Below are 21,159 nucleotides of genomic sequence, written 5' to 3'. Positions count from 1 at the left end.
TGGTTAGTTTAAAAAATCTATGACATAGTCTTACAATTGGAATTCACGATTCTATATTGGAATTCAACCAACATAAGCCATGTCAAGCAATTCAAAGGTTGTGTGTTCAAATCCCATCATGGACAACTTTGGCATTTTATCTAATTATCAGCTTTGCAACTACTCACTACTTTTTGGCTATTTCGGCATTACTTAGCATGTTAGCTAACCCCAACTCCTAACCTCTACGTTTTTAATTTATGTTTTATTTAACCTTTATTTAACTGATAACGTTAGCGACCTAGCTATAAAAAATGGATGGAAACCCACAAATGAATACATACCATAGGAAACGTAACATATCATACTCATTTTAATATTGAAGATTTACATTTACTATGTAAATCTTTAAGGAATACCTGGGATAGGATAAAGTAATCCTTCTAACCCCCCCTTAAAAGATTTAGATGCACTATTGTAAAGTGGTTGTTCCACTGGATATTATAAGGTGAATGCACCAATTTGTAAGTCGCTCTGGATAAGAGCGTCTGCTAAATGACTTCAAATGTAAATGTAAATGTATGTTACTTCTTCCCCTGAGTCTAGGCTGTAACATTAGCCGTCGTTGACTGAGAATGAAAGTGAAAGTGCCAAAGTGGGAGCTACATATGTCATGCAGATGACATTTTTGCGGCGTTAACACAGACCACATCAACAGTTCGGAGATGCATATTATTTTCCTGTGGCTCAGTTCATCATCAAAGAGACTTGAAAGTGAGTCCTTTATTTAAACATTGGAATAGCAGGCTCCAGGGTCATGCGGCTGCGTCTCCTTTCCCTCCTTCTCATCGTCAAAGTGTGTCGACTCAATACTGTCAGTCGAGGTCAGTACATTTTGTCTGTTACAAGTATGTATAGTAAGGGATAAACGTCGTCCCTTTGCGAATGAAGTTTTCCAAGGTATTTTACAAATAAATCACACATGTACAGGATAATACTTTTTTCTTCCGTATATTTTTTTTAAATAAACGAATGCATACCTTCTCATATTTTGGTTGCTAGTTCGATATTTATCCTCATATAAGTAAGTTTGCTAGCAGCAAAACTATTTATCTAGCTAAATAAGCGACCCAGTCGTTCGTTCGATTAGTTCGTGTTTTATGTTCGGTTGCCATACTCAGTGGCAACGTTCGTTGCCCTTGCTTGCTGCTAGCTAGTCAACTAGCTACTACAAAATAACAGCAATTTTTATTCTGTTGCGTTTATTTACGCGGTTTATCCCACTTGTACCACAGTTACCAAATAAAACAATACTATAAGCACACATTTACTGTTAGAAATAACATTTAACCAAATGCTAGTCTAAAAGAAATGGGAGATCATGGCTAGATGCTTTTTACAGTGTAGATCTAGTAGAAATACTGGACAAAAATAGCTGTCCGGTTTATATTTTTGTTCAGTTTAAATTACCTGTCTGAGCTGATGAGACAGTGAGATGAAAGTCAGATGAAACAGAGTAAATACGTATTTCAACGTCATTGATTTAGTCGGTGGTAATTTGTGCAATAGACACAGGCTAGAATACGTTTTTTTACCAATCCGCATACAGGATTAGACCCACTCATTGTATAATTCCAAGGTAATGTACAGAACGTCTGCGTTTTATCCCTTACTTACTATTTATTGATTCATTTCACACGGAATAATAACCATATTATGTTTTTTTCTTTCTGTCATTTATTCATGGAGGTAATTTTGGGTGGCGGGTAGCCTAGCGGTTAGAGCGTTGGGCCAGTAACAGAAAGGCTGCTAGATCGAGTCCCTGAGGTGGCGAAGTAAAACATCTATTGTTCTGCCCCAGAACAAGGCAGTTAACCCGCTGTTCCTAGGCTGTCGTTGTAAATAAAAATGTGTTCTTAACTGACTTGCCTAGTTAAATAAAAAAACGTGTGTGAGTGGGGCTGCCCTCTGCACAGATGTTTTCTTGAACGTAAAAGGGTTCTACATGACAAGCTATGATACCTTATTGATATCCACTTCCATCAGTGTAGATGAAGGGGAGGAAACAGGTTAAAGAATGATTTTTAAGCCTTGAGTCAATTGAGACATGGATTGTGTATGTGTGCCATTCAGAGGGTGAATGGGGAAGACAAAATATTTAAGTGGGTGCCAGGTGCACCGGTTTTAGTGTGTCAATAATTACAACAATGATGGATTTTTCACACTCAACAGTTTCCCGTGTGTATCAAGAATGGTCCTCCACCCAAAGGACATCCAGCCAACTTGACACAACTGTGGGAAGCATTCAACATGGGCCAGCTTCCCTGTGGAACGCTTTCAACACCTTGTAGAGTCCATGCCCCAACGAATTGAGACTGTTCTGAGGGCGAAAGTGGGTGCAACTCAATAATGTTTTGTGTGTTATTTAGTGCAGTTTCATCAAATCCTTTTTACACATTTGTTTCAGATACTACCAGGTGACCTAAAATAGAGAATCAAATAGCTTGATGGTCCATTTTATTACTATCTTAAATCAACCATAGCCTATGTGTTAGGGTTGTAGATGTAAAGAAAAATGTATGTTTTTATAAAAAAAAGTGATGGTCAATTATTTCTTTCCCAAATGGTCCCCAGAGGAAGAAGGCCTAATCACTAGTCCCTGTCTGAGAAATGCTGAAAGAAACCATGTTTCCTTACCCTGAAAGCAGTCTAAGCCGACAGAGGCCAGTTATGGACCTAAACTCAAACACTCATAAAAACATGAAAAAGTTATTGTCTATAATCAAAGAATGGCATTTTGGCCATACTTTTTTTTTTATGTAAGTTTTAGAAATTGATAGAAAGATTATTTTTTTTTAAATACATTTGGGAGAGATTTTTGAAATGTAAATACACCTGGGACCACCTCAGCGGCCTTGTGGTTAAAGTGTCCGCCCTGAGATTGGAAGGTTGGGAGTTCAGTCCCCGGGTGAGTCCTACCGAAGACTATAAATGGGACCTATTTCCTCTCTGCTTGGCACACAGCATTGAGGAGTGGATTTGGGGTAAGGCCCTGTGACAGATTAGGGGGTATACTTGTACTTTAAGAAGCTTCATGCTACAGAAACAGAAGATTTGATGCCTGGGACTTGTTATGAATAAAAGCCTATACAGACAGATTGGTATAAGATATCTGCTTGATGATAGGGATTTGCTGAAGGGAAATATTGGCCAACAGAGCATCTTTGAATAGTGCTCTTCATGTACACCTCAAAAACAAACTAGGGGTTTTTATGTTTTGAGCTTCTGTGTTGTATATTGAAGTGTAATATTGGGATGTAAACTCAGACTCCATTTCAACTCAATATCTGACATGGTACAGGTGTCTTCTTCCATTTGCGCCAATAACCATATGTGTGTGAGGTGTATACTTTTGATACCATGAAGATTTTTAAGACTACCAAAAAACACCATGTGTGACCCTGTTTTAGCCCATTGGGAAGCAGGGGTTGAGCACTATTTGACATGACAGGAACCTGCCACATCTGTGGGCCAAACAAATGAAGGCTCTTTTAAAGGCTCTCTGAAATGTAATAGTTAAACATTTTCACACCCATTGTCTTGCTTATATTGTCCTTAAAACACTACTCAAATGTATCTTTCCTCTCGTACTATGTTTTCTACTAACCTTCCAGAGAGACCAGGGCTTAAAAGAGATATCCCCTCAGCCCTCAAATTAAGTGGACACTTCTGATGACGAATCATGATGTTTGACGAGTATACACTTACAGGGCAATGGGCGAGGGAGGTGGGAATGATTTTTAAATGGACCACCCTTGGCTGGAAATTTGTCACTCGTTCATCCCGAGATGATTGTGTTTTCAGCCACCGGGTGCTTTATATGCGCAACAGTCAATTGAGTGCAAGTCTACTGATATTAAATATATAGTTAATATATGCCTACTGTATGATAGCTAGCAAATTAATTAGCTAACTAACGTTAGCCTGCCTAGCTTCTGAAGAAGGAAAATGTTTTATTTCTCAAATTTCTTAAAAGATAACCAAACAAAAACGTATTTACTTTTACGAGACGTGTTTGTGCAGTCGTGTGCATTAGTAGCACGATTTAACTTATTTGCATTAGTTTTTACTTACACTTGTGTGGGAGAAACGTAGACTTGCTGAGGGAAAGAAAGATAGAAATACATTAGCTAGCAAAAGAGGAGACTGACAGCAGGCCCTGAGTGGAAATAACAGATGGCTATACATCCCCAAGCAGGAACCACGCAAAGGCTAGGCAAGCTGTATGTATGACCATGACTAAATATATGCCAAGCGTAAGCCTGCAATGCAGGCATTATTTTCATATCCATATGAGGAGAGTCTAGCCCCTACTATGTTAGAGCTAAAAGCAGATATGGGCGTTATCCAGTCACTACAATGTTAGAGCTAAAAGCAGATGAGGGCGTTGTCCATTGGGTTGAAAGAAAATGGTGGCAGAACGCATAGGGGGTTTTACTTCATTTACATAAAGGGTGGACCTATGTATTGTATATGCATAAAAGCAGAGCCGGGGCCTAAGGAAGGCAGTTGTTGTTCCGCGGACCGGCTCGGCTTTACTACTCTGTATTAAAGTCTATATTGAATTTACAAGTTCTTGTAAGAAGTGTTATTCTTAAGACAATTTTCCACGACACTTGTACGTTGACTTCTCCATTGATGTTGTTTTTAAGTTTTCACAGACTTTTCTTAGTGGATGTTCAATGGTCGCAAATTGAATTATGGGGGGTTTCAGGCCCTGGAGTGAACATAATTGTACACTCGCAAAGCCGACTACAAACTAGGGCTGAGGCGCTTACGTTGCAAACTTCCCTTGCTTGGCTAATTATTTTGACCGCCCCTCCAAGATGGCAACGGAGATTACCCCAAGGTATAAGGCAGTAAGTGGTACAATAAGTGGAAGGGCATAAGGCAAGGGTACAGTAAGAGGACGAGGGTGTGTCTTTTAAGTGTTTGGACGGCAGCCGATGAGTAATGGCAAACATTGTTAAAGGCCCAATGCAGGCAAAATTAGTTATTTTTTCTTCTGTATTATGCATTATATTATGCTACAACTGAAGAAACTAACACTGTAAAAGTGTGATTTGTTTTGTGATAATGTGAAATGTAATAGTTGCTGGTTGAAAATACAATCTACACAGGACCTCCTAATCAGCAAATGTTGCATGGATGGAGTTTAGGCTTGCCTGGTGACATTACCATATGGTATAAATTAGTTGACCAATAACAAGAGTTTGAAACCTTTCTGCCAATAACAGCCAATTTTCTGATTACATATCCCTCCCATTAGGTCCCTCCGCTCTGGTGGATTGAGCCACATTGTGGTTAATGCACTGCTTAGGTGCCCTTACCTCCCAACTCAGACCACTCCCAGACAGTCCTAGCACAATTATTGATTGAAAAATAGTTTTTTACTAAAAAGCTATTTTGGTTTATTTTGGACAATTTGAGTGGACAACTATTACGGTAGGTACTTAATTGTTAAGCAGAATAATCTAATGATAACATATGCAATGGGGCTTTAAAATGTATTCCCCCCAAGACCCCAAGACAAAATTGGTCCCCCAAAATGTTCAAATTGCGACTGTGCCACTGAGGCTTTGGTTCCACCCCAGTATTATGGGAACACACCTTATTTACTTATTCCCCTTCTCATCACCCCTCAGACGTGTGCCCACCCCTGCCTCAGTGGAAGCTCACCAAGCCCCTGAACCCGAAGCATAGTAATCAAGAAAACACCACTCTGCGCTACCAGTGTGTGGATGGCTATGTGAGGAAGGCGGGAACCTCCAATCTCATCAAGTGCAAACGGACTGGTCTGGTTCTTGAGTGGACACGCCCAACACTGACATGCATACGTAAGTAGACGCTCCTATGACACATTGAGACAGACAAGCCACACCTATAAGATCAGGTATTCCAATTATGCAATAACTATAGACTATATCTTTAATGCATATCATTTACATATAAAGAGCAGGTATGAGACTAGATATTTGGAACAAACGTGTGTATTGTCTGGCTGATTCTCACATGCTTATTCCAGCTGACCCATCTATTCCAACTACGATAGAATGTGAGTATTGCCTGTCTGCATGCCTGCCTGCCTGTCTCTGCCAGAGAGAGAAAGAGAGATTTAGGAATGTTGTTAATAAATGCCAAAGCCTAATGGCAGGAAATGGTTGTGTTGACTTTCATGCCAGGGGAGTTATGTGAGATTAAAGCCAGCAGCCAGCAAATTGTAACGGCTGTCTGAGGAAGAAGTGGACCAAAATGCGGCGGAGTTAGGGTTCGTCATATTTAATCACACGAACACTTTACAACTACACAAAACAAGGAAAACTGACAGCCAACACAGTCCTGTCAGGTGCAACCACTGTGACAAGAACAATTACCCACGAAACACAAAGGAAACGTAGGCAACTTGTGTGACTCCCAATCAACCACAACCCTCTACAGCTGTGCCTGATTGGAAGTCACACGGCCAAAATCAACGAAACAATAAAAAACACACACTCCCTTCTGCCACATCCTGACCCAACTACACCCTCTACTGGTCAGGACGTGACACAAATCAACCTTAATTTGCCACATGCGCCGAGTACAATAAGTGTAGACTTTACCGTGAAATGCTTACTTACAAGCCCTTAACCAACAATACAGTTCAAGAAGAAGAAAATATTTACCAAGTAGGCTAAAATAAAAAGTAATAATAAAAAGTAACACAATAAGAATAATATGTTCATGTAGGTGGGGGTGAAGTGACTATGCATAGGTAACAAACAAACAGCGGGTAGCAGCAGTGTACGGGGGGGGGGTCAATGTAATTTGTCCGGTGGTGATTTTTATGAATTGTTCAGCAGTATAATGGCTTGGGGGTAGAAGCTGTTGAGGAGACGTTTGGTCCTAGACTTGGCGCCCCGGTACCGCTTGCCGTGCGGTAGCAGAGAAAACAGTCTTTGACTTGGGTGACAATTTTATGGGCTTTCCTCTGACACAGCCTATTATTTTTATTTATTTATTTAAATTTTATTTTACCTTTATTTAACCAGGTAGGCAAGTTGAGAACAAGTTCTCATTTACAATTGCGACCTGGCCAAGATAAAGCAAAGCAGTTCGACAACATACAACAACAGTGTTACACATGGAGTAAAATAAATATACAGTCAATAATACAGTAGAAAAATAAGTCTATATACAATGTGAGCAAATGAGGTGAGATAAGGGAGGTAAAGGCAAAAAAGGCCATGGTGGCAAAGTAAATACAATATAGCAAGTAAAACACTGGAATGGTAGATTTGTAGTGGAAGAAAGTGCAAAGTAGAAATGGAAATAATGGGGTGCAAAGGAGCAAAATAAATAAATACAGTAGGGGAAGAGGGTAGTTGTTTGGGCTAAATTATAGATGGGCTATGTACAGGTGCAGTGATCTGTGAGCTGCTCTGACAGCTGGTGCTTAAAGCTAGTGAGGGAGATAAGTGTTTCCAGTTTCAGAGATTTTTGTAGTTCGTTCCAGTCATTTGCAGCGGAGAACTGGAAGGAGAGACGGCCAAAGGAGGAATTGGCTTTGGGGGTGACCAGAGAGATATACCTGCTGGAGCGCGTGCTACAGGTGGGTGCTGCTATGGTGACCAGTGAGCTGAGATAAGAGGGGACTTTACCTAGCAGGGTCTTGTAGATGACCTGGAGCCAGTGGGTTTGGCGACGAGTATGAAGCGAGGGCCAGCCATCGAGAGCGTACAGGTCGCAGTGGTGGGTAGTATATGGGGCTTTGGTGACAAAACGGATGGCACTGTGATAGACTGCATCCAGTTTATTGAGTAGGGTATTGGAGGCTATTTTGTAAATGACATCGCCAAAGTCGAGGATTGGTAGGATGGTCAGTTTTACGAGGGTATGTTTGACAGCATGAGTGAAGGATGCTTTGTTGCGAAATAGGAAGCCAATTCTAGATATAACTTTGGATTGGAGATGTTTGATGTGAGTCTGGAAGGAGAGCTTACAGTCTAACCAGACACCTAGGTATTTGTAGTTGTCCACATATTCTAAGTAAGAACCGTCCAGAGTAGTGATGCTGGACGGGCGGGCAGGTACGGGCAGCGATCGGTTGAAGAACATGCATTTAGTTTTACTAGTATTTAAGAGCAGTGGGAGGCCACGGAAGGACAGTTGTATGGCATTGAAGCTCGTCTGGAGGGTTGTTAACACGGTGTCCAAAGAACGGCCAGAAGTATACAGAATGGTGTCGTCTGCGTAGAGGTGGATCAGAGACTCACCAGCAGCAAGAGCGACATCATTGACGTATACAGAGAAAAGATAAAAGAGTATAGGTTCTGAATGGCAGGAAGCTTGGCCCCAGGGACGTACTGGGCCATTCTCACTAGCCTTTGTAGTGCCTTACGGTCAGATGCCGAGCAGTTGCCATACCAGGTGGTGATGCAACCGGTCAGGATGCTCTCGATGGTGCAGCTGTAGAACCTTTTGAGGATCTGGGGGCCCATGCCAAATCTTTTCAGTCTCCCGAGGGGGAAAAGGTTTTGTCGTGCCCTCTTCACGACTGTCTTGGTATGTCTGGACAATGATAGTTCGTTGGTGATGTGGACACCAAGGAACTTAAAACTCTCCACCTGCTCCACTACAGCCCCATCGATGTTAATGGGGGTCTGATCGGCTCGCCTTTACCAGGTGTTATTTAATCACACAAAAAACACAAGTGAACGAGAATCTGTGCACATAAAAACTCTATAGAGTTGTTCTCAGTTCCTTATTGGTACTTTTCCATCTAGACTTACTCCCACACCTGGGTCTCACCAGTGTTTTATGTTAATGTTAGCTCTAGTGCTATTATTGTGTTTTCATCAGTTCTTCACTAAAGACTTGTGGCGAGCAGAATCCACAAACTCGGCATCATTCAAGATTGTTGCTTTTGTGAGAAGGTGTTAAAGTTCACAGTTAGCCATTGTTATGTGAATGACAGCTGAAAAGAGAGAGAGAGAGAGAGAGAGAGAGAGAGAGAGAGAGAGAGAGAGAGAGAGAGAGAGAGAGAGAGAGAGAGAGAGAGAGAGAGAGAGAGAGAGAGAGAGAGAGAGAGAGAGAGAGAGAGAGAGAGAGAGAGAGAGAGAGAGAGAGAGAGAGAGAGAGAGAGATCATTATCTCTGATATCTGGGAAATGAGCCAATCGGTCAGCTGCACAACGTTTCCATAATGTTACTGTATGGTTTGAGCATAAGGCAGTTTAAAAAAAAATAAAGAAGTACAAGTTTGAAAGTACTATGGAAAGTACCATAGGGGAGTGGGTGCATATTTCTTTTAATACCACAGCCTAAAAATAACTGAAAGCCGTCTGGAACGCCCCTTGAGTCTACATATCCTCTCTCCTTTCCTCCTCTTCGTCATTCATCACCACTACTTTCACTTTCTCTCCTATCCTTTTGGGTACATGATCTGTGTGATACAGTATATGGAAAGATACATTGTATGGAACGTTCTGTACATTGCCAATGGACCTAAGGCAGCGTTTCCCAAATTCGGTCCTCGGGAGCCCAAGGGTTGCACATTTTGGTTTTTGCCCTAACACTACACAGCTGATTCAACACTGAGGATTAGATGATTATTTGAATCAGCTGTGTAGTGCTAGGGGGAAACCAAAATGTGCACCTCTTGGTTTGGGAAACGCCGACCTAAGGGAAAGGGTCCGCTTACATTGATCAGACTGTGGTTATCAACCGTCTTAGTACACGATGTGATTCTCTCTGTGATTTGAACTGTTTCTGTGGCCAACCCCACACTGTGTGCAGGTGTTTGTTTGACTTGGGATGGGACCTACAGTGCCTTCAGAAAGTATTCACACCCTTTGACTTTTTACACATTTGTTTCTGTTACAAAATGGAATTACAATGGATTTGTCATTTTTTGTCAACAGTCATTCAAGGCCATGTTTTCCATGCTGGCCATGCTTTCCACCTGGCTACCCATACCATGGTCAAAAGCCCTGCGCTCACCAAAGCAACTCGCCCAAACCTCCCCCACTTCTCCTTCACCCAAATCCAGATAGCTAATGTTCTGAAAGAGCTGCAAAATCAGTGACACAAAATCTCAAAAAAATCTATGTTAAATTCAGGCTGTAACACAACAAAATGTGGAAGAATTCAAGGGGTGTGAATACTCTCTGAAGGCACTGTAAGTCCCTGCCCTGGTTGTATTGATTTCCTGTGACTGACCTCTTTCATCCTCTCTCCCCCAACAGCTTCAACAACCCACAAGACAACTCCATTTCTTACAACGCACCTCTCAGTGCCCACAGAAAGAGTGAGCCCAAGACCAACCATTCTCAGTTCACCTTTATCTCAAACACTGCGTATGTCCCTCCCAATTTTCATCAATTGCGGCCTTGCTTCTTTCCGTATGTTAATGATGAATGTCCCATGTGCCTCTATGAGGTATAGTTGGACAGGTCAGTTCAAATTGTTACTCTGACCTTTTCCCTCTAACCCTAGATCCTGTCACAGAGACCCAAGTGGTCATTACTACGGTTACAGTGACAACCACCATCATCGATGACATCACATCAGTGCCAGTGGATAAGTCCAGTGTGGTGACCTCTGTCTCCACAAAGACTGTTTCTCCATCAGAGAGTTACTGTGTCTCCAACAGAGCCCCAACCTTCAGTGAGGATCCAGTTGGCGGTGAGGAGACTTGTCCCATAGTATATCACTCTACTGAATAGTACAGATATATTTTTGTTGCATTTATTTAAGGGTCTGTGTTGGGTAATGGTCCATTCTGGTGTACTGTTCTTTGTTGTTCATGCTAGACCAGGGGTTCCCAAAACTCTTTGGCCCACGACCCCATTTTGATATCTGAAAATTCTCATGGCCCCAACCATGTAAAAAAAATGTTTTATTAAAATGTAATTAACCTCTATGGGCTAGCGTCCCACCTACTCAACAGCCAGTGTAATCCCGTGGCGCGATATTCAAATACCTTAGAAATGCTATTACTTCAATTTCTCAAACATATGACTATTTTACCCAATTTTAAAGACAAGACTCTCGTTAATCTAACCACACTGTCCGATTTCAAAAAGGCTTTACAACGAAAGCAAAACATTAGATTATGTCAGCAGAGTACCCAGCCAGAAATAATCAGACACCCATTTTTCAAGATAGCATATAATGTCACATAAACCCAAACCACAGCTAAATGCAGCACTAACCTTTGATGATCTTCATCAGATGACAATCCTAGGACATTATGTTATACAATACATGCATGTTTTGTTCAATCAAGTTCCTATTTATATCAAAAACCAGCTTTTTACATTAGCATGTGACTAGCATGTGACTAGCATTCCCACCGAACACTTCCGGTGAATTTACTAAATTACTCACGATAAACGTTCACAAAAAACATAACAATTATTTTAAGAATTATAGATACAGAACTCCTTTATGAACTCGCTATGTCCGATTTTAAAATAGCTTTTCGGTGAAAGCACATTTTGCAATATTCTGAGTAGATAGCCCGGCCATCACAGGCTAGCTATTTTGACACCCACCAAGTGTGGTACTCACCAAACTCCGATTTACTATTAGAAAGGTTTGATTACCTTTGCTGTTCTTCGTCAGAATGCACTCCCAGGACTTCTACTTCAATAACAAATGTTGGTTTGGTTCCAAATAATGCATAGTTATATCCAAATAGCGGTGTTTTGTTCGTGCGTTCAAGAAACTATCCGAAGGGTAAAGAAGGGTGACGCGCCCGACGCGTTTCGTGACAAAAAAATTCTAAATGTTCCATTACCGTACTTCAAAGCATGTCAAACGCTGTTTAAAATCAATTTTTATGCGATTTTTCTCGTAAAAAAGCGATAATATTCTGACCGGGAGTCGTTCTTTTCGTTCAAAGAGAGAGAAAGTAAACATGGTGTCGGCTTGTGCACGCGCCTCCAGTCTCATTGTCCTCAGATCGACCACTATCCAAATGCGCTAATGTTTTTCAGCCATGGCCTGCAAAGCCACCATTCATCGTTCTGGCGCCTTCTGAGAGCCTATGGGAGCGTTAGAAAATGTCACGTTATGCCAGAGATCCCCTGTTTTGGTTAGAGATGATCAAGAAGGCCAAGAAATAGTCAGAGAGAGCGCTTCCTGTTTGGAATCTTCTCAGGTTTTGGCCTGCCAAATGAGTTCAGTTATACTCACAGACACCATTCAAACAGTTTTAGAAACTTTAGGGTATTTTCTATCCAAATCAAACAATTATATGCATATTCTAGTTACTGGGCAGGAGTAGTAACCAGATTAAATCGGGTACGTTTTTTATCCGGCCGTGCAAATACTGCCCCCTAGCCCCAACAGGTTATAATCTGCTACTTGATGACCCTTCACATACTTAACCATTTCCTTGGCTCTCTTGTAGAGTGTATCTATTATTTTCAGTGCCATGATGTCCTTGAGGAGCAGATTCAATGCATGAGTAGCACAGCCAATGGGTGTGATGTGAGGGTAGGACTCCTCCACTTTAGACCAAGCAGCCTTCATTGTCTGTCACCAGTACAAATACCTTCTGTGGTCCAAGGTCATTGATGACTGCCTTCAGCTCACCTGCAATGTAGAGACCAGTGTGTCTATTGTCCTTTGAGTCTGTGCTCTTGTAGAATACTGGTTGAGGGTTGGAGATGATGTAGTTAATTATTCCTTGCCCACGAACATTCGACCACCTATCAGAGATGATTGCAATAGTCTGCTTTCTCTATGATTTGCTTGACCTTCACTTGAACTATGTTGAACTCTGCATCCAGCAAATGAGTAGATAAAGCATGTCTGGTTGGAGGGGTGTATGCTGGGCGAAGAACATTCAGAAATCTCTTCCAATACACATTGCCTGTGAGCAGAGGTGAACCAGTTGTATACACAGCTCGAGCAAGACATTAATCAGCATCTCTCTGACTACGTTTCTCCATTGAGTCAAACTTTGATTCCAAGAGGACCATGAGCTGTTGCTATCGATAAGGTGTCTGATTCATCATTTTCACCTCGAATAGAAGTAGAGGGACCTTTGTCAGAGGTTACTTGTTGTGAGCGCTGAGGGAACTTTATGCACTTGGCCAGATGATTCTGCATCTTTGTTGCATTCTTCACATATGATTTGGCACAGTATTTGAAGATGTACACAGCTTTTCCTTCTACATTAGCTACAGTGAAATGTCTCCACACATCAGATAGTGCCCGTGGCATTTTCCTGTAAAGATTAGGGAAAAAATGTTTAAAAAACCCAAATTACAATTCCATGTACACATAAATAGTTAAGCAGTTAGATTAAACAACTCCTTTGTAAGATAAATGTTTTAAAATGAAACATGTATGGAAACAGGTGAATTAACTCTCCTCAGTTAGCAGGCTCAAGCAAGCTAAAACCCACATGGTAGCAAAAACTAACTAGCAGAAATGTTTAACAAGTTCGAAATTATTTAAACACACTTTGCTGTAGGCTATTATTTACTTTACTTAAGTTAACAAAAAATCAGGTATGTCATATAAAATATATTCACCCCACCCAGTATGGTAATCAAAACTTACCAGAAAGCATGTAGTCCTTGGCTCAGACAGTGTAGTAGGGTGGGCTCAATAGCATCTCATGAGTGTGCAAGATCTTGCGAATCAGCTGTGCATGTGATGGAAGAATGCACTGTGCATGCAGAGGGTAGCAATTCCATTGAATTGGGGATAGTTTAACCAGTTATTGGCTTCATCAATAAGTGCATCGATGATGTCATCCCCACAGTGACTGTACGTACATACCCCAACCAGAAGCCATGGATTACAGGCAGCATCCGCACTGAGCTAAAGGCTAGACCTGCGCTTTCAAGGAGCGGGACTCTAACCCAGAAGCTTATAAGAAATCCCGCTATGCCCTCCGACGAACCATCAAACAGGCAAAGCATCAATACAGGACTAAGATCAAATCGTACTATACCGGCTCTGACGCTCGTCGGATGTGGCAGGGCTTGCAAACCATTACAGACTACACGGGGAAGAACAGCCGAGAGCTGCCCAGTGACACGAGCCTACCAGACAAGCTAAACTACTTCTATGCTCGCTTTGAGGCAAATAACACTGAAACATGCATGAGAGCACCAGCTGTTCCGGAAGACTGTGTGATCATGCTCTCCGCAGCCGATGTGAGTAAGACCTTTAAACAGGTCATCATTCACAAGGCCGCAGGGCCATATGGATTACCAGGATGTGTACTGCGAGCATGCGCTGACCAACTGGCAATTGTCTTCACTGACATTTTCAACCTCTCCCTGTCTGAGTCTGTAATACCAACATGTTTTAAGCAGACCACCATAGTCCCTGTGCCCAAGAACACTAAGGTAACCTGGCTAAATGACTACCGACCCGTAGCACTCACATCTGTAGCCATGAAGTGCCTTGAAAGGCTGGTCATGGCTAACAGCAACACCATCATCCCAGAAACCCTAGACCCACTCCAATTTGCATACCGCCCCAACAGATCCACAGATGATGCAATCTCCATTGCACTCCACACTGCCCTTTCCCACCTGGACAAAAGGAACACCTATGTGAGAATGCTATTCATTGACTACAGCTTAGCGTTCAACACCATAGTACCCTCAAAGCTCATCACTAAGCTAAAGACCCTGGGACTAAACACCTCCCTCTGCAACTTGATCCTGGACTTCCTGATGGGCCGCCCCCAGGTGGTAAGGGTAGGTAACAACACATCCCCCACGCTGATCCTCAACACAGGGGCCCGTCAGGGGTACGTGCTCAGTCACCTACTGTACTCCCTGTTCACTCATGACTGCACAGTCAGGCACGACTCCAACACCATCATTGAATTTGCCAATGACACAACAGTGGTAGGCCTGATCACTGACAACGACGAGACAGCCTATGGGGAGGAGGTCAGAGACCTGGCCGTGTGGTGCCAGGACAACAACCTCTCCCTCAACGTGATCAAGACAAAGGAGATGATTGTGGACTACAGGAAAAAGAGGGCTGAGCACGCCCCCATTCTCATCGACGGGGCTGCAGTAGAGCAGGTTTAGAGCTTAAAGTTCCAACAAACTAACATGGTCCAAGCACACTAAGACAGTCGTGAAGAGGGCACAACAAAACCTATTCCCCCTCAGGAGACTGAAAAGATTTGGCAAAGGTCCTCAGATCCGCAAAAGGTTCTACAGCTGCACTATCAAGAGCATCCTGACTGGTTGCATCACAGCCTGTTATGGCAACTGCTCGGCCTCCGACCGCAAGGCACTACAGAGGGTAGTACATTACTGGGGCCAAGCTTCCTGCCTTCCAGGACATCTATACCAGGTGGTATCAGAGGAAGGCCCTAAAAATTGTCAAAGACTCCAGTCACCCTAGTCATAGACTGTTCTCTCTGTTACCGCATGGCAAGCTGTACCGGAGCGCCAAGTCTAGGTCCAAGAGGCTTCTAAAAAGCCTCTACCCCCAAGCCATAAGACTCCTGAACATCTAGTCAAATGGCTACCCAGACTATTTGCAGTGCCCCCCCCCCCCCCACCCCTTCTTTACACCACTGCTACTCTCTGTTGTCATCAATGCATAGTCACTTTAATAACTCTACCTACATGTACATACTACCTCAACTAACCGGTGCCCCCGCACATTGACTCTGTATCGGTACCTCTCTGTATATAGACTCGCTATTGTTATTTCACTGCTGCTGTTTAATTACTTGTTAATTTTATCTCTTATTCTTATCTGTATTTTATAAAACTGCATTATTGGTTAGGGGCTCGTAAAGTAAGCATTACACCTGTGGTATTCGCCGCATGTGACGAATAAAGTTTGATTTGATTTGAACATCCCCTGTGCCGTTTCATGCTCAGGAATCGTGAGACAGAACATTATGTCCGATAGCGAACAAAAGTCAATGCATGGGCATCTCGGCCCTCACAGCTGACGTTCATTTGGAGATCATATGAGTTTTTGAGTCGTTCAGTCAGTTTCCTCTTGATTGCTAGCAATCACATAAATTATTTAACAGTGTTATCTGGGCAGAAGGTAGCGGGGCGGCAGGTAGCCTAATGGTTAGAGCGTTGGGCCAGTAACCGAAAGGTTGCTAGATCGAATCCCCGAGCTGACAAGGTACAAATCTGTCGTTCTGCCCCTGAACAAGGCAGTTAACCCACTTTTCCTAGGCCGTCATTGTAAATAAGAATTTGTTCTTAACTGACTTGCCTAGTTAAATAAAATATATATCTGACAAAGGTATTTGCCGGTGCCTCCCCACATATTGAACATTTTCCCGCGACCCCATTTTTATATCCAGTGACCCCACTTAGGATCGCGACCCCTAGTTTTGGAACCGCTGTGCTAGACAATGGTAGTCTTTAGAGAAAACCGCCTGTGTTCCTCTGCCAGCTGGCTTCACTCCCACTGATCTCCCCTGGCATGGTCATGCTAAATACACACTCACTACAACCATTTCCTGGCATAATTCTTTGACCATTATTAACACACTCATGAATCTCTCTCAAGACTTTTACTGACTTATGCAGTCTCTCTTTCTCTCTCACTCTCAGATAGAAGCACTGCTACAGCCATATATGCGGGTGAGTAGGCTACCACACAGAGATTACAGGGAGGGAGAGAATGAGTATAATAGGAAGTAAGTCTGAGTACTTTCTCCTGATGGTTTTGTTTTTCTCTTGTTCCCATTGAATGGAAATCCTAGGTGTAGGTGGTGTGGTAGTAACCATCTTGCTGGTTGCAGCGTTTGGAGTACTAATGTTTTGGAGAAGGAAACGGTAAGATTGGCTGGTCAACCAGTGTTTCTTGTGGGGAAGGGGGTCTTATTACATGTTGAATTGAACTCTGTTGAATTCCAAACACTTTCTCTCCCTTATGGCAGGATGCAGCGGTTTGATCCGCCGCCAACACCAGACGAAATGATGCAAATGAATGTTGTGACATGAGCCACACTCCTTAGTGCCCTGACGGACAACCAGCAGCCACTTAGAAAAGTCAAAGGTGCATCAGTCGGATGGTGGGGGAACAATGACCTTGGATTGGACAAGAAGTGGACCAAAAATTACAGTGGCCTGGACCTCAGTGTCCTCGTGTGGAAAATTAAAATAACAAAAGCACCACCCAAATTGATTAATTTAAGACATATTGATTTATTTAATTGATTAATTAATTTCCTTAAACTGGCAAAGATTCTAACTAATCACAACAGCCCAAAATGCATGGGATTACTTTCTCACTGAATTCACAAAGGTATGTGATAAACATGCAACTTTGGAGAACAGTGAAAGTTAGGCCCGACTAACCAGTGCCTGTATATGGCCTCGCTACTGTTAAAGCCTCGCTACTGTATATAGCCTCGCTACTGTTATTATTCACTGTCTTTTTACTGTTGTTTTTCTATTTCCTTACTTATCGATTGTTCACCTAATACCTATTTTTTACTTAAAAATTGCACTGTTGGTTAGGGCCTGTAAGTATTTCACTGTAAGGTCTACTACACCGATTGGATTCAGCACACGTGAAAAATAAACTTTGATTTGAAGTTAAGGGCCTTCACCTTCCCTGGGTTAGCTCTAACTTAATACAGCTGTTCAGAGAAAGGGATAAAGCCTGGGCAAAGTACAGTAGGAAAAAATGGTCACCATATATCCAACTGATTTGGAGTCCTATAGAAAATGATGAAACATTAGTAAAACTAAAGCTAGAAAAGCCTCCTATATGGATAGTCTTACAAATAATAAAAACAAAAATCCACAGCAGTTCTGGAAATACACAAATTACCTTTGAAATAATCTGGCTTTAGACCCAACCATTCTACCACCTACAGCGTTATTGAAACTTACTAATGATATATATTCTTAATCTGATCAAGGCCAACTAACTGCTGCCATCTTCATTGATTTATCAAAAGGATTTGATTTAGTTGGTCATTCTATCTTACTAGCAAAACGTTAACATTGGTTTCACTAACAGATCACTAAACTGGTTCCATGCATATTTTAGCAATAGAAAATAATGTGTTTACATAGGACACAAATCACAACTTCTTGGACTCAGTAGAGGAGTACATCAATCTCTATAGTCATAAATGAATTGCCTGTAATTTGTCAGGATACACATAATCACTTATACGCTGATGATACATCCAGTTCAAATATTTTGCAGATACAAGCAACTCTCCAAAATTATTTGAACACTTTACAAAAATGGTTTCTAGCAAATAATTTGGTTTTAAAATCAAACAAAGTCCTATATCATGCTGTTTGGTATGACAAAGAATTAACTCCACAGCTGGAAATTTCAAAATTCATTGAAGTGATGGAACATTGCTTGAAAGTGTTGATTCTTTGTTTGAAATATTTGGGTTTGAGGATAGATTCTAAATGATCTTTTGGAAAGCATATTGATTATATTACAAAACAATTGACTACAGTGCATTCGGAAAGTATTCAGACCCCTTGACTTTTTCCACATTTTGTTCCAGCCTTATTCTAAAATCGATTAAATGATTGTTTTCCCTTATCAAACTAAACACAGTACCCCATAATGACGAAGCAAAAACTGTTTTTTAGACATTTTTGCAAATGTATTACCAATAAAGAACTGAAATATAACATACTGTTAAGTATTCAGACCCTTTACTCAGTACATTGTTGAAGCACCTTTGGCGGTGATTACAGCCTCGAGTCTTCTTGGTTATGACGCTACTAGCTTGGCACAACTGTATTTGGGGAGTTTCTCCCATTCTTCTCTGTAGATCCTCTCAAGCTCTGTCAGGTTGGATGGGGAGCATCGCTGCACAGCTATTTCCAGGTCTCTCCAGAGATGTTAGATTGGGTCCAAGTCCGGGCTCTGGCTGGGCCACTCAAGGATATTCAGAGACTTGTCCCGAAGCCACTCCTGCGTTATCTTGGCTGTGTGCTTAGGGTCATTGGCCTATTGGAAGGTGAACCTTCATCCCAGTCTGAGGTCCTGGGCGCTCTGGAGCAGGTTTTTATCAAGGATCTCTCTGTACTTTGCTCCATTCATCTTTCCCTCGATCCTAACTAGTCTCCCAGTCCCTGCCGCTGAAAAACATCCCCACAGCATGATGCTGCCACCACCATGCTTCACAGTAGGGATGGTATTGGCCAGGTGATGAGCGGTACCTGGTTTCCTCCAGATGTGACGCTTAGCATTTAGGCCAAAATGTTCAATCTTGGTTTCATCAGACCAGAGAATCTTGTTTCCCATGGTCTGGGAGTCCTTTAGGTGCCTTTCGGCAAACTCCAAGCAGGCTGTCATGTGCCTATACTGAGGATTGGCTCCCATCTGGCCACTCTACCATAAAGGCCTGATTGGTGGAGTGTTGCAGAGATGGTTGTCCTGGAATGTTCTCCCAATCTCCACAGAGGAACTCTGAGAGAGACCATCGGGTTCTTGGTCACCTGCCTGACCAAGGCCCTTCTCCCCCGATTGCTCAATTTGGCCGGGCGACCAGCTCTAGTAAGAGTCTTGGGGGTTCCAAACTTCTTCCATTTAAGAATGATGAAGGCCACTGTGTTCTTGGGGACCTTCAATGCTGCAGACATTTTTTGGTACCCTTCCCCAGATCTGTGCCGACACAATCCTGTCTCTGAGCTCTACGGACAATTCCTTCGACCTCATGGCTTGGTTTTTGCTCTGACATTCACTGTCAACTGTGGGACCTTATATAGACAGGTGTGTTCCTTTTACAAATCATGTCCAATCAATTAAATGTACCACAGGTGGACTCCAATCAAGTTGTAAAACATCTTAATGTCACGGGTGTCGTAGAGTGTAGACCAAAACGCAGCGGGAAAATGTATACTCATCTTCTTTTTATTGGTGAATAAGGAAAAACACATACAACGTATACAAAAACAAACGAACTAGACAGTCTTGTCAGACATAACGCAAAACCAGAAACAATCTCCCACAAAATCCCATGACAAACACATACCTATTAATAGGACCTTCAATCAGAGGCAACGATAGACAGCTGCCTCCAACTGAAGGCCCCAACACCAATTAGCTAAACATAGAAATACAAACGACTAGACTGAACATAGAACTAAACTATCATAGAACAATAACCAAAACCCTGGACTAATAAATCAAATACCCCTCTACATACATAACCACCCCGAACCATATAAACCAAATACCCCCTCTACATGAACACATACACAAACACACCTTGAACCACATAAAACAAATACCCCCTGCCACGTCCTGACCAAACTATAAGAACAAATAACCCCTTTACTGGTCAGGACGTGACAGTACCCCCCCAAGTCCATACCCCGGATGAGTTGGACTGGGCTGACGCACTGGAAGCCTGGTGCGTGGTGCTGGTTTAGGAGACGCCAGACTACGCACCTCAGGGTCAGCACGAGAAGCAGGAACTGGATACACCGGGACATGGGTAAGCACTGGAGGTCTGGAGCGCACCTCTTGCACAACCCGTCCTGGCTGGATGGAAATAGCAGCCCTGCACGAGCGGAGTGCTGGTACAGGGCAAACTGGGCTGTGCAGAGGCCTGATGGTTGCCGTGCGTAGAGCAGGCGTAGGGTAGCCTGGGCCTAGGAGGCACACTGGTGGCCAGATGCACTGTGCAGGCATCCTCCTTCCAGGCTGGATACCTACTCTAGCATGGCACTTGCGAGGGGCTGGGATCGCTCGCACCGGACTGTGCGTGCGCATGGGCGAGATCGTGCACACTACCGCATACTCCGGCGCTCTCCACTCCAAATGCTTCCCATAATAAGCACGGGGAGCTGGCTTAGGGCTCACCCTTGGCCCATCCAAACTACCCGTGTGCCCCCCCCCAAAAAAAATCTTGGGGGTGCCTCTCGTGCTTCCCCATCGGCGCGTACAACGCTTCATACCGGCGCCGCTCCACCTTGGCTGCCTCTATCTCCTCCGGTGGGCGACGATATTCCCCAGCCTGGTCCCAAGGTCCAGCCCCGTCCAGAATTTCCTCCCATGTCCATGATTCCACTGGGCTCTGTTGCTGCTCCCTCCTCCGCTGCTTGGTCCGTGTTTGGTGGGAGATTCTGTCACGGATGTCGTAGGGTGTAGACCAAAACGCAGCGGGAAAATGTATACTCAT

General features: G+C 42.9%; 1 protein-coding gene across 6 annotated transcripts; it reads left to right on the top strand.

The window, feature by feature from the left end:
* The first annotated feature begins 567 nt into the window (after positions 1-567).
* Positions 568-18,663, top strand: LOC106609274 (interleukin-15 receptor subunit alpha). 6 transcript variants are annotated; one of them, XM_014207895.2, is made up of 9 exons: positions 568-863; positions 5,685-5,876; positions 6,065-6,094; positions 7,535-7,630; positions 10,265-10,375; positions 10,515-10,703; positions 16,598-16,627; positions 16,750-16,822; positions 16,927-18,663. In XM_014207895.2, the coding sequence occupies exons 1-9, from the start codon at positions 797-799 to the stop codon at positions 16,988-16,990; spliced, it is 852 nt and encodes a 283-aa protein (XP_014063370.1). In that variant the 5' UTR covers positions 568-796; the 3' UTR covers positions 16,991-18,663. The 6 variants fall into 6 exon arrangements, with proteins under 6 accessions (XP_014063370.1, XP_014063373.1, XP_014063374.1 ...); XM_014207897.2 differs by having other exon boundaries at positions 595-753; XM_014207898.2 differs by lacking the exon at positions 7,535-7,630.
* The last annotated feature ends 2,496 nt before the right edge of the window (positions 18,664-21,159 follow it).

Source organism: Salmo salar, chromosome ssa07 (assembly GCF_905237065.1).
Source record: "Salmo salar chromosome ssa07, Ssal_v3.1, whole genome shotgun sequence".
Taxonomy (NCBI): domain Eukaryota; kingdom Metazoa; phylum Chordata; class Actinopteri; order Salmoniformes; family Salmonidae; genus Salmo; species Salmo salar.
The sequence above is the reverse complement of the archived record's forward strand: the minus strand, read 5'-3'. Positions and strand labels throughout refer to the sequence as shown.